Genomic DNA, 14,576 nt, shown 5'->3' with positions numbered 1-14,576 from the left:
GGTATTATTGTATTTTTGAGTCATTTATGATATTTGAGCGACATGAATTTTGAGGGAAATGAAAATGTGATTTTGAGTCATCATGAATTCTGCCTTTGAAATGAATGAGAATAAAAAAAATGATTCTTCATCATTAATTTCAGCAAAAAATTTTATTCCCCAACAAATTATATGATTCTCTTACTTTTCCATAGATTTTTTGAGAAACATTAATTATTTAAGAGCAAAAATAAAATGGAACTAACAAGACTTAAAATTTTGCCAAATTTTTTTTAAATATTTTCTTTTATAAAAGATTCATAACGAAATTAATGCTAAATGCAAAAATAACATTCATCTAAAAATTTTGTTACCAATAATGTTAATAACATCGTTTTGCTCTCTTCTAAGGGCTAGTTTACGAAGTGTTTTTTTTTATTAAAATATGAGGTGAAAAAATTTAAAGTGTTTGAGAATAAATTTTGACTTTTAACTTTTTTATGTTTTTATTAACCTTTGATTAAAATCTTTTTTCACCAAACACACCTAAGTAACGAAGCAACAAAACGTTCGCAATTTTTTTTTTGGGAAGTGATTGAGACCCCCTTCAATCACCACCCCCATCACCCCCCACACACACGTGGCGGGTGGTGATTGGAGGAGAAGGAAAAAAAGAAAAAGAAAAAAAAATTGGCCAATCAAAAAGAGAAGGGGTCAAAGGGGGTGCCTCCTTGAGGGGGTCCAACTCATTTTCCTTTTTTTTTTTTTTTTTGCTAAGGCTGGTAAGAGCGCAATCAAAATATTCATCAGATTATTTACTATTGTTACATTTTTTTCTTAGCAAGAAAAAACACATCTGGCATGAAGTACAGATTATTAGATTTTTTTAGTAATATTTTTTTTGTCTCCTTTGCGAGGATTTCAAAAAAAAAAAATAAGAAAAATTATCCGGACTCCTCCAGGGATGACCCCCAAACCCCCTCTGGCTTGTGATTGGCTAGATTTTTTTTTTTTTTTTTTTTTCAATCACCAACCCCCGCGTGTGTGTGAGGGGTGGTGGGGGTTGGTGATTGAAGGGATCTTAATCACTTCTGAAAAAATAATATAAATAAATTTAAAAAATGGGTAAATTACACTAACACCTCTGAGGTTTTTACTTAATATAAATCTGTCCTCATATTTAAAAAAGGAAAATGATTTGTCCCCCGAAATTCTTCCCCCCGAATCCCCCTAATGGCCAAAATGACGTCGTTTTGTCCATTTTTTTTTTTTTTCTTTCCTTCTTCCATTTTCGACCTGCAACGCAGAAGAGGGAGAGGGAGAGAAAGAGAGAAGAAGAGGGGAAGAGATCGTCGCCCAGCCCGTCACCGCCGATCGCCCAGTCCGTCGCCCAGGTCCGGTCGTCGCAGCGGCAGCTCCGCCGTCGCCTCCAGCCCGCCTCCGCCTCCTCCCACTGTTATGGCCCCCTCCAGTCCACTCCTCCTCCTCCTCCTCCTCCTTCCTCCTTCCTCATTCCTCCTCCTCCTCCTTCCTTCTCTTCTCCTTCTCTGCTTCTGAAAAAAAAAATAGAAATTAGAGGGATTCGGGGGAGCTCGTTTTCGAGCTCCCTAGCACGGTCCTTTAAAAAATTACACTTATCCCCTGTCAAGTTAAAATGAAATTTTTATCCCTTAGCCTTTATACGTACAAAATAATACAAATATTTTGTTCATGTCATTTCAAAGGAAATAACAATCATCTTCTTTGGTTTAACTCACACAAAAAAATTGAGTTTTTTTTTTATTATATTATTCTTATTGAATTTTTAAAAATATTTATTTTTTAGATATGCCTAATCTAGATATACTTGAGAGCTATAATATTTTGTGATTTTTTTTTTAAATTCGCCAAATACAAAAAAAAATATAAAAATTTAATATATTATCTTATTTTGTTGTATTCAATGAATTTTTTTAAAATTTTATGTACAAATTTTATACTTTTTAAATATATCTGGATTAAATTGATTTAATCTACATATAATGGTGGAAATAAAAATGAAAAATTATATTTATATATAAAAATTTATACAAAAAATATCATAAAAATGTTGTGATAGTAATATTATTGTAAATATAAATCATGTTTATGGATGTTTTGTTTTAAAGTGCAATACCACCATTAAGCTATATCATTATATTTGAAAATTCTCCATAAAATTTATATTTATCTATTATCACTCAATAAGAATATGTTCATATAGAATTTAATGATTTAAAATTATAGAATGTAGTCATGATGATAGGAAGAAGAAATGATTAAAAAAAAAGAACAAGATGGTTATTTAGAAAATCGGCTTTGCTAGAGAGCTCTAATTAGAGCTGCCCTCAAACAGCTCTAATGAGCTGGCATCATCAAAAAGAAAAAAAAAGAAAAAAAAAAGAAAAAGAAAGAAGAGATGTAAAAGACAAAACATGAGTAGGAAAAAGACAATTTAATGTCTTTTTAGAGCTCAACTTTTAGAGCTCTTACTCATTTTTGTTAGAAAATTTTAGGGTATGACATCAGCAATATAGAAGGCAATTTATAATGAGATTACAAACTTCAATGAGGGATAATAATTTTTCAAATGTGAGGGGATTTGTATTAAACAAAAATCTTAGAGGGTGCTAGTGTAATTTACCCTTAAAAAATTTTACTTTTAAGTTCTACTATATTAAAATATTCTATAAATTAAAAAATTAAGAACAAATCACTATAAACAAAATAAAATAAATATTTAAATATTTTATTTCTTTATTGAAGTGTTAATTTCTTATTTTTCATATCGTTGTCCACTAAACAAAGTTGAAAAAAAAAATATTCATACAAATTTTTTTAGTTGTTGCCAAAATAATGCAATTCCTCACGTGGAAGAATCTGAGAAAATCTCAAAAAAATGGTGAGAAATAGAAAAAAATAATCGCAAACTAATACTTATTTGTACAAATTTAATACATAAATCACTTGTATTTTTATAATTTTATAATTATTTATTTTATTTCTCATTTTATTTTTTAATATTCTCCCGAAGAATAGCGACCATTCATTTGGCTGAGTTGTCCCTCCTGTGGGGGCCACTTCTGAGTCAAACATATGGCATATACTCCATAGTGTATCAAATTATTTCTATTGTATTACCCTACGTAATTATTAATGCAGTTCCCTTTTACAATAATAATAATAATAATAAATTATTTCTATTGAACCCTTCCAAAAGACCATCACGTTTCAATTAAGGCGTATTTTGACAAGAAAAAAAAAATTATTTTTTTAGTTTTCTTTTAAAAAAATATGTATAAAAATAAAAAAAGTGATGTGATCCAAACAAGTTAGACTTCTCTTAAATTTAAATATAAATTTGTGAGAATTGTTCGAGCCCATGAAGCCCACTATAGGTCTTATTTTAATGATTCAAACTATTTATTTTGTAGAACACTCGGTGTATACATTATTTATGAAAAAAAATTAAGAAATTACAATTCAATATATGTTTTAAAAAAATATTTCAAATCAGTAGTAAACTTTACCAACTTTAATAATTAAATATATAAAAAAAAATTTATAAATTTATAAATATTTTGTAAGAACACCACTTATTTGCAATTTTTCCAAAATAATTAGATCAATCTAATAATTTTTTCAATGTTTTCCCAAATTTTATAATTTAAGTGTATATAAATTAAGTGAATAAAAAATATATAAAAATTAATTAAAAATTTAAAAATATAAAATATAAATTAAAATTTTCTAAACTGTTTTTAAAAATTTCAAAACCAAACAAAGTGATTGTTGTGTGTATGTGTGTGAGTTGTACCATTCTATGCATTCAAAAAAAAAAAAAAAAAGAATCAAATAATGAAATGTGTAGTTTATATATTTTAGTTATAATTCAAATCATATTAAGGTCTCGTTTGGAAATATGTTATTTTAATAATTTTTTACTTAAAATGTGAAATAAAAAAAAATTAATATATTTGGAATGATTTTTTGACAAAAAAAAAACTGCAAAAAATATATTTTTTGACTTTTTTATATAGTTTGTTGACTCTTTCATGTCTTTAGTGACTTTTTAATTTTTAAACTAAAATACACACTTCCCAAACAAAGGCTAAGCTTAAATTGCACTATTCATATAGTTTTCAAAAGAGAATATTATACAACTTGTTCTATACACTTTTATTATGAATATAGAGACTAATCATAGAATTAGACACATGATATACATAAATGGATAAAATTATTTTAAGATTTGTTAGTAGGTTCATTTTTAAAAAACTCTTTTGTTCATGTATATTTTGTGTACCAATTTCTGTATTCATTGACTTATTATTTTTTGTATGAATAATGCTATTATGATCATATATTTTTACCACATTTCATATCTCATTTGATGTGGAACATATGTAATAGCTTAATAATGACAACAAACCCAACATAAATGTTATTAATATTTAGGGTGAATTACACCAACGGTCCATGTAATTTGAGACTTATGTTACTTTAATCACTAATTGTGATAGATTTAATCCTAAATTTTAAATCATGTTCCAAATAAGGACATTTGAAGACATTATTGTTCTATTTCAAAGGCAAAATTGTCAATTTAATAAAATATAAACTGCCTTGACAAAAATAAATGTCAAAAAATTATTTTTCAATTTTTAAAAATTATTTCTATTCATTAAAGATAAAGTTATATAAAAATGATAAATCTTTTACATTTTTTTTTTATTTTTTTACCAAATTAATTTTTAGTATTTGTTTGGATGATGATCATGTAATGGGTGGTTGTTTTTGTTGATATTTTTGGATGGTTATCATGTAATAGATGATTGTATTTGCTGTTAACAGATATTTTTGAATGATTATCATGTAATTATTGGTTATTAGGCTTTTAATTTCGTTTAATATATAAAATGTTTTTAGTTTTAAATTTTTTGATTTAATGAGTTGGTTTAATAATGATTATCAAAATTGTTGCCATGTTTGATTTTTTGAAAAAATAAAAACTAATTTAACGAAAATAAATATCAAAAAAATTTATTTTAAAAATTTGTTTCTATCCTCCCAAAAAATAAAATTATATAAAAATGATGTGTTTTTAATTTTTTTCACCAATTTAATTTTTGATTTCTTAGCAAAATTTTTCTAAAAATAGATTCTAAAAATCAAACCAAATCAAACTTTATAACAAAAAAAGGTTCCAATATTATTCATTAAAAAAAAGTCATTATATTTCAAACAACATATAAGTTAACCAAAACAAAATAAATTGTATGACGACTTTGTCCTTCAAATAGAGCAATGATGTCCTCAATTATCCTTATTTGTGATGAGATTCAAAATTCAGGATTAAATATATCACAATTGAAAAGTCAGGGATTAAAGTGACACAAATCCCAAATTATAGATACTATTAGTATAATTCGCCCTAATATCTAATTAATGCATATGTGCCCCCATCATATGACCAGCAACAAAATTATAGATACAAAATTAATCACATAAGTTTTTGTGAATTATATAAAACTTTTATAACATGCTAGGACATACTGTTTCACTAATATTGCTCTACCTATGCCATTGTTTTATTATCAATTATGTGTCTAAACTTATTGTATGACAAATGAAATTCTATCTTTATAATGGATTTTACTGTATAATATGTACGACTGGAATTATTTTATATGGTTGATTCTGTGATTGATTTTGTTTTCATAGTCTTATTGCTATGATAAAAATATGTAAATATTAGATGTAACAGATATATCACGTGTCATTATCACCATCCAATAAACAATTTTGATTTACAGTAGAAACCACAATAATAATAGGTTAATGGGAGACCATACTTGTCTACTTAATCCCTTTGTAACTTTTTATTAATCTTACATATATTGTCACCGTTACATCAATATATATATATATATATATTTGATAAGAAGAGATCACTATAACAAATTACACTTTTGACGACTAAATTTTTAGTCGCCAAAGATTTTCGCCAACTAAAATTCTTGGTCGCCGTTTGGTTGTTGACTGATTGTCTACAAAAGAATTGGCGACTAATATTTTTTTGGTCATCGAAAGTAGCCAATTAGTGACTAAAAGTTTAGTTGCCAAAAATATATATATATATATATTATCTTCAACTTTTTAGCTACCAATTTTTTAGTCGCTAAAAACGTGACTCCTGATTGGCTACCAATTTTTTAATTGCTAAAATCATGATACTCCCTTTTAGCTACTAATTTTTTAGTCGCAAAAAGCTTTCATTTTTTTTTTTTAGCTACTAACTATTTAGTCGCCAATAAGTTTCATTTTTGCTTTTTGACTACTAAATGTTTAGTCACCAATAAGTCTCATTTTTATTTTTTGACTACTAAATGTTTAATCGCCAAAAACTCTATTTATTTTTATTTTAAATGCACAAATTGAATATTTTTCATTAATTTCTAAATTATATGCATTCTATTATCAATGCAACCTGTAACCTATACATATTCAGAATAATACATCTATAAATTATAATCTAAATCAATTATCAATAATACCCATTTCATTATCAACTATCCAAAAATTTTAACCGGTAACATCTTATTCCAAGTATCATATAAATCCATTCCAACCAAGTATAATCTATCTAAATTAAATATTACATACAAAAACACTATATTTCCAAAACAGAGAATTGTGCAAAAATAGAAGTCTTCCATATACAGAACAAATGCTCTTCATACACAAAAATAATTATTTACAATAGCCCACGCAAAAACAACCTGTAAAAAAATAAAAAAAAAATAAATAAATAAATAAATAAATAAAAACCATTAACACTTATTCAATAAAATTGACATTTCAAATTATAACAATTATAAAATTAATAATTCTGATATATTGTACTCTGCAAATTATAACAATTATAACAATTAATAAATTAGGACAACATTGGAGTAATTTAATAATTATTAGAATGTTATCTTTGGGATTCACAATGAAAATCAAGCAAAACCCTTCTACTTGGAAAAAGATCATGTTTTGTTACTATGAGTTTCTTCCTACTATCATGAACATCTCAAAAATTATTAGGGAGTCAATTTCCACCCAACAAATAGAACAGATACAGCACCATTCCAGTTTAGTGGAACAAAAATATCAACTTATTTGTATTTCTGGGCTTTGACATGCGCTGTGACCTACACAAATTCAACACCAGCATGGAACAGTAAACATGACAGCATTTTACCAATAGGAGACATAATTGCAAGTCCAGGGTTTACAAAAAAAAAAAAAAACGCACACACACATACAACACACATTAGCAGTGGGATAAAGAAAGCAAACCAGGGCACAAAACTCCCACTAAAGCGAGGGTGAGGTGTATGCTGCCTTACAACGTTTCTACAAAAAATAATTCCCCAAGAAATAGATTGTGTTTGCAAGTTAGAAACCGAATCAATAATAAGATTGGAAAAAATAAAGAATGCATCCTCTTTCGGTGCAAATTATAGGAATGAGGATTGTGAGACTTTCATCTCTGTCTGCCTTAGTTGAATGACTAAAGGTACATATCAACAAAGATTGAAATTACTTTGGCATTTGAACCTTACCATCAAAAGGCTTACTCATGTGATGAAAAGTATATCACCCTTTACCTGCCACAACAAATTAGCAAACAGGTGCTTAACAAAAGAATGGTAGTGAGCAGCACAAACCTCTCAAGAACATCTTTAATAGGAACATGAAGATCCTCCCTGATTGATTGGGTGCTTTGCATAATATAAAAGTGAGCAGCTGTCTTTTTCTTTACTTAAGGAGTATACAACATGGCTCTCCAAAATCATGAGATCACTCTGATTAATGCTTATTCCACATGAATTAATCATATTTGATATTAGGAAGTTCTTTCCAAAATCAAAAGCCCAAAAGCAATAGCAATGATAACAGGTGACAGCCATGACAATCATCATATTCATAACTTCACTACAACAAAATTGAATTTTTACGGCTTGCAAATTACTACGGACCTAAACAGCTATCTCAAGCTCTCATTCCACTTCTTCGGCTCTCTAGTTCTGTAAGAATTGTTAATGTCTCATCCGGTTTGGGGCAGCTAAAGGTAAAAAACTTTCCCTCAAAGGCTGGTTAAACTGTGCTATAAATTTAGCCCGTGACATATAACTAAATGTTTTTATGCAAAATGTTACAAATGAATGGGCAAGAGAGGTACTAAGTGATGTTGATGGACTCACAAAATAGAAAGTAGATGAGGTAGTGAGTTGGTATTTACAGGATGCTAAAGAGGATTTGTTAAAGGCTGGTCTGTTCGCTCTGCATATGTTGTCTCCAAAGCAGCTCTTAATGCCTATACGAGGTTTTTAGCTAAAAAATTCCCAAATTTTGGCATAAATTCAGTTACTCCTGCCTTTTGTAAAACAGACATGAGCTTTAATAATGGACACTACACGGCTGAACAAGGTGCAAAAAGGACCTGTAAAGCTGGCTTTGACAGTTGGTGATGGGCCTTCTGGCCTGTTCTTCTTTTAGACGGAGGAAACGACCTTTTAGTATCTGCTAAGTGTTGAAATTGCCTATGAACCCAACTGGGATTAGCTCTACTTTGATGAGATGCATGTATCATCAACCTTCTAAGAATAAACAGTCCCCAAATTTCTGATTTTTACAATGAACTCGAATTACAAGCATGTGTTGTATTTTGAAGAGAAAAAAAAAAAAAATGCACCATTTTGAGGTATTGAAATAATAATAACTCCTTTGAAGCATGTGATGGATACAACATTCTTTCTTGCATTCTCTAACACATAATCACATGAATGATAAAACCTTCACAGAATTGTAATACTCCAGAAAAGAGATGCTCTAGCTATAAATTTCCCAGTCGGTGCTTGAGAAACAATGATGTATGTGTATCTATTTGTCTAAAATTTTCAACGATAAACTTACAGATAGAAAGTGTGATTTTAACGAATGTGAACAAATTTACCTCCAAGTGAAGATTTGTTGAGATATATCGGTCTGTTTCAAACTTCAGAGTGGCTCCTTGCAGCATTTCGGTTCACACAGCATCCCACAAAGTAGATTATTGACTGATTTCACAACATATAATTGTAAGAAAAATAAATGAACTCGCTTAGAAGGTCCTGATCATATAAACACTGTCAATAAAATGATAATCTACAAATATTATGCTACTTTCATAATACAATTTGTCAATTTCAACAGTAGAAGATATAAAATGCAATTCATATGCCATATTATCTGTTGTTCCTCATTCGGTAATGAGAAAAAGATAATTTGATTTGTTCCAAAAGATAATTTGATCTGTAAGAAAAAGAATAAACTACAAAATTATCTACTAAAGAGGGCAAGAAGAACAGAAAACCAGGATTAAAATTCTTGCTTGTCATTGGATTATACAGTTTCCATCTTAAATAATTTTCCCTTTTAAACCTCATGCTAATCTTCAAACAATACAGAAAAGGTACTTCTGCGTCTTTTTATTTATTTTTGGTAAGTAAGAGATTATCAACCATATCAACTAGTTCCAGTTGTTCCTAACAACCACAATTTCTTTTGCAATTGAATGTTAGACAAAGAAAGAAATGGAGAAATAAATTCAGACGTTTATCAAGAAAAATCCATATAAAAGTTTGCACATATGCTTCTGATTAATCTCATCATAGACCTCACGTTTATTTAGCTTAACCATAGGAATGGAGTTATAGTCTGTACCTTGTTACTTATGATGTTTTTTTCCCTTTATATGCATGACCTTATTTTTTTTAGATTGTGTTCGACTCTCATCTTGGTTTCAATGCATTGTCACAAACTTGTTGATCCACATAATTCTGTGATTCTTGCAGGACTCGTTTTATTACTCGCTGAATGATAAACAATTAGAAAAGGTTCATGAGTACAACTTTGACCATCCCGGTAAGGATTATGTGGAGTTTTTAGTTCATAGATGGTATGACTGCATAGACTTTAGATATATCTGATATGCTTACTAGTTTTCATTAGACATCTACATATACTATTATAATGCCTCTTCACATTCTGGATGTTTTGCAGATGCCTTCAATACAGAACTCCTTTCATGCATGGAAAAATTAAAACATGGACAGGCAGGTAACATCCCAAATTATGATGTCAAGAGTCATAAATGTGTTGAACCAGAACACAAGATACTAACCTACATTTGTCCAAGTCAAATTTCCTTATTGCAAGAGATTTGGAAGAGGTTCAGATTTTTTAGATGTTCTTAATGTGATTGTGAGGCATAATAACTTGAAACCACTAGTGGGGTCATACTTTCAATCAAGCATTATGTCTCTGACCTGTGAAATCATATTGTTGATCTTATGATGGTACATACATTTTACATATGTTAGAAAATGGGTAGTCCAGCAATGGCATATAAGGCTAGACTGCCCATGTGATGTTTCATGCATATAATTTAGCATAAAATTACATGGAACTGGAGTTGCAAACAGTGACAAGATAGTTACTTTGTGTGCTAAGATGCAATTAGTCACATACACTTGGTTCCTACAATTGTGCTTATGCTACTGTGTCTATCTTCTTCTTACAAGGGTGATAATAAAGTTCCAATGAGAACAAATGAATTTAATCAATGGTGCCATTTTAATCAAATGTAGGTTAACCCTTCAGATGTCGTCATTTTGGAAGGGAATTCTAGGCTCTGTTTAGTTGTATTTTCAAATTATAATTCTACCCACACATTCTAATACCATGTTTGGATAGGATTTTCAAATCATATTTTCACACTAAACAGAAAACTTTGTAGAAAACACTCTGTGTCAGGCGGGATTTTTTTTTTTTTTTGAAATTTGGCTTAACCGGTCGTCCCACCGGACATCCGGCCGGTCATCCCACCGGTTGACCTGCCAAACGCCTGAACAGTGCGATTTTTTTTTTTTTTTTTAATAAAACAATATTTTTGGAATTTTTAAATTTTTTTTTATAAGTTTTTCATAGATTTTTGAATTGTGTGTTTGGTTATGAGTTGTAAGTTTTTGTATTAAATATCATGTCACATCAAAAATTTCCCCCTCTTTTTAAAACTCATTCACCAAACAAATTTTCTATACTCAAATCATAATTCCAAAACTCAAGACACAACTCATATTCTCAAATCATAGTTAGAAAACTCTACCAAACGCAACCCTAGTTCTTCATGATCCACGCGTCCGTGATCTCATGAACATGAAGATCTTTGTTGATACAGGTTCTTATTTTGACCTCTATTTCCCTAGATTCTCTCTTTTATGTGGTTCTCCAAATTATAGAATATGTCAAGGGCAAATTATACTAACAGTCCCTATAGTTTGAGACTCATGTCACTTTAGTCCCTGACTTTTCAATTGTGACACATTTGACCCTGAATTTTGAATCTTGTTCCAAATAAGGACAATTGAAGATATCATTGTTTAATTTCAAGGGCAAAATCATCAATTTAATAAAATATAAATTAATTTGACAAAAATAAATGTCAAAAAAATATTTTTAATTTTTAAAAAATTATTTTTATCCACCAATGATAAAATTATGTAAAATTGATAAAAATTAATAAAAATTACATGATTAATTTTTTAAAATTAATTTTACATGATCATTATCCAAACACATAATAAAAATTAATTTGGTAAAAAAAATAAATAAATGTCTAAAAGATTTATCAATTTTACATAATTTTATTTTTAGTGAGTAGAAATAATTTTTAAAAATTCAAAAATATTTGTTTGACATTTTTTTTTGTCAAATTAGTTTATATTTTATCAAATTGCCGATTTTACCCTTGAAAAATCTAATAATATCTTCAATTGTCCTTATTTGAAACAAGATTCAAAATTCAGGGTCAAATGTGTCACAATTGAAAAGTCAGGAATCAAAGTGACACAAGTCCCAAACTATAGGGACTATTAGTGTAATTCACCCATATGTCAATGGAAAAGAAATTATAGTTTGTTGTAAATAGGTTCAATATTCAGATATTTGTCTTGGAAGGATTTTTTAATTTGTTTTGACCCTGAGGCAAGGAAAACAGAACATAGAAAACAAGAGAAAGAACATGAAAATTACCTTATTAGAAAGCTCATGTGTCCAAGCGCCAAGTGGGCCTCTAAAGTGGCATAGCACGAAAACAACAAACAGAACCACATTAACGGTTGTCTACAATGTCTTCTCAAAACTGGGGTCTACACCTCCACTAGGAAAAGTGTATATAAATTCCTTAAATAAATTTAAAATCGATCAATTTCTATCTTTTCATGCTATGACAAACACAACAGACCCAATTCTCAATGGCTATCTAATAGCAAACTAGCATGACATTTAAACACAAATCAAGGCCTCTTACGAAAGCTGAGGATTACAAGACTAAATTTCTCATCTTAGGGATAATTGAAATTAAGTAAATTTTAGATTATTTTCCTCACTTTAACTAATTAATTAAAAGAGAAATAATTCTGAAATAAAACTTCATTAATCTAGGAAAGCATTTGACAAATTAGTTTCATCCAAGTTCGAATATATCTAAAATTATTTTTATCTGATGAAAACAAAAAGCAAATGCATATTTCACATGTTAAATGTATAAAATGAAAACATATCAAATAAATCCCACCTATATTTAGTGAGACTGTTTTAAACTGCATATTGGATTATAAATTAAACTGCATTAGTAATTAATACCCTAGCCATTGAATGAGGTGGTTTTGCTTTAATGAAACCTAAATAGCCAAGAAATTTCAAGGTGCAAATCTACTGCAGTCAATCTGCATTACCCACACAGGGGAGTATGTTTATGTAAAACCAATCAGGTTGGTTTTCATATCACTGAAATTTCCATTTTCTTTCTATTTTGTTTCGTTCATGGGTCAACTATATTAAGAGATTCCATAGCAATATATATCAAGCACTCTAATCAGAGATTCATATACTAAGATTTACATTAATACATTCATATATACCTGATCAATGCCAGATTCGGAAGCTGATAGATGAATTTCGAGCCTGATCGAACAGAGCAGGGAGAGACATCTCTTCTATCTTCAATTCGCCCATTGGTGATGTAATCGAAATGGAAAACCCTAGAAATTGCAAGGGTCATCCGTTGATCCAAACCCTAGGCGTAGATTCAAATTGCAAAATAAGAAGAAATGAAGGAAGATAGAAACAGACAGAAGAACTTCCGAGAAAGAGTACCTTGAACTCGATTGAAACCCTAGGTGTAGATTCAAACCCAAAAACAAGAAGAAACAGAAAAAGAAACTTAAGAGAGAGAGAGAGAGAGAGCGTACCTTCAATCGAGTTCGAAAGAATTGGGATTGAGAGATTGAGAAGGACATGAAGGAGAAAGAAAACGAGATTGAGAGACTCAAACCGAGAGAGAGACAGAGAGAGTGAGACAGAGGGACAGAGCGACAACGCGTGAGAAAGAGACAACAATCAGTGTCCGTGAAGGGCTAGGGCAAATATAAGGAAAAGGAGAAAATAAATGAAAGAAAATAACAAATAGTGGCTAAATATTTTTTAGTAGCCAAAACCTTAACGACCGGCGACCAAATATTTGTTTAGTCGCAAAAAGTAATAAATTGGTGATTAAATATTTTGGTTACTAATTAATTTTATAAATTTCTCCAAAATTTGAAATATTTTCCTCCAAATGTGTTAGTTTTTTGGTGACTAAAATTTCTTTTTGTCGCTGAAAATAAGTTTTTGGCAACCAAACTTTTAGTCGCCAAAGATAAAAAATAATTTTTTATTTTTCATTCAGCGACTAAATGATTTTAGTAGCCAAAACTCAATATACGGCGACTAAAATATGTTTTTGTCGCTGAAAATATGTTTTTGGACCAAATTTTTGGTCGCCAAAGATAAAAAATAATTTTTTATTTTACATTCGGCGACTAAATTGTTTTAGTAGCTAAAACTCAATATACGGTGACTAAAATATTTTTTTTGTCACCAATTCTGGTATGTTTAGCGACTAAATTTTTGTTTAGTCGCCAATAATCAATATACCCCAATTAAAAAAACTTAGTAGTTAAATATTGTACTTTTGCCGACTAAAAAAAATTTTGGTCGCCAATTCGACAACATTTGGTGACTAAATTTTTTTCAGTTGCCAATTTTGATCACCAAAGGTGTATTTTGTTGTAATGGATTGCCATAGCATTACTCATTAGGCTTGTTTGATTGGCGGATCGATCATGCTACGTAACTCGAATGTCGCGGCTCGAAACGCGGCTCGACACCAAAACGACGTCGTTTTGGTGTCGATTTTGTTTTGTTTTTTTTTTTTTTTCCTGGTTTTGCAAAACGAAGAAGAAGAAGAAGAGAGAAGAGAGAAGAAGAGAAGGGAGGAGGAGGAGGAGGAGGAGGAGGAGGGAGGGAGGGGAGGGGGCCATAAAAATCGGTTTGAGGAGGCGGCGACATCGGCGGGGCTGCGACGGAGGAGGAAGCAGAGGCGGCGGCGGGAGCTACGACGACGGCGGGAGCTGCGACGACGGCGGGGCGGGGAGCTGCTGCGC

At 30.0% G+C, this 14,576-nt stretch overlaps 1 protein-coding gene across 8 annotated transcripts; it reads right to left on the bottom strand.

Moving 5' to 3' along the window:
• Positions 1-6,541: 6,541 nt before the first annotated feature.
• Positions 6,542-13,538, bottom strand: LOC114311954 (uncharacterized). 8 transcript variants are annotated; one of them, XR_014363849.1, is made up of 6 exons: positions 13,344-13,538; positions 13,014-13,168; positions 12,124-12,163; positions 9,005-9,107; positions 7,611-7,655; positions 6,542-7,401 (listed from the first exon to the last, which is right to left on the bottom strand). XR_014363849.1 is itself a non-coding variant. In XM_028258117.2 (5 exons), exons 1-4 carry the CDS (start codon positions 13,389-13,391, stop codon positions 9,042-9,044), a joined length of 309 nt encoding a protein of 102 aa, XP_028113918.2. In that variant the 5' UTR covers positions 13,392-13,538; the 3' UTR covers positions 6,542-6,779; positions 9,005-9,041. The 8 variants fall into 8 exon arrangements, 3 of the variants coding, with proteins under 3 accessions (XP_028113918.2, XP_028113917.2, XP_028113916.2); XR_014363850.1 differs by having other exon boundaries at positions 6,542-6,779; XR_003646675.2 differs by lacking the exon at positions 12,124-12,163.
• Between the last annotated feature and the right edge of the window lie 1,038 nt (positions 13,539-14,576).

This window comes from Camellia sinensis, chromosome 3 (assembly GCF_055761805.1).
Source record: "Camellia sinensis isolate YWXY chromosome 3, ASM5576180v1, whole genome shotgun sequence".
NCBI classification, from domain to species: Eukaryota; Viridiplantae; Streptophyta; class Magnoliopsida; order Ericales; family Theaceae; genus Camellia; species Camellia sinensis.
Note: the sequence above shows the minus strand (reverse complement) of the source record. Positions and strands in the feature narration are given on the sequence as shown.

Coding starts and splice junctions, on each gene's coding strand:
- LOC114311954 (XM_028258117.2), bottom strand. CDS start 13,391: ATGTCCTTCTCAATCTCTCAATCCCAATTCTTTCGAACTCGATTGAAG. Junction 13,169..13,343: donor TCTTTCGAACTCGATTGAAG/GTACGCTCTCTC, acceptor ATCTACGCCTAG/GGTTTGGATCAACGGATGAC. Junction 9,108..12,123: donor CACATGAGCTTTCTAATAAG/GTAATTTTCATG, acceptor TTGTGAAATCAG/TCAATAATCTACTTTGTGGG.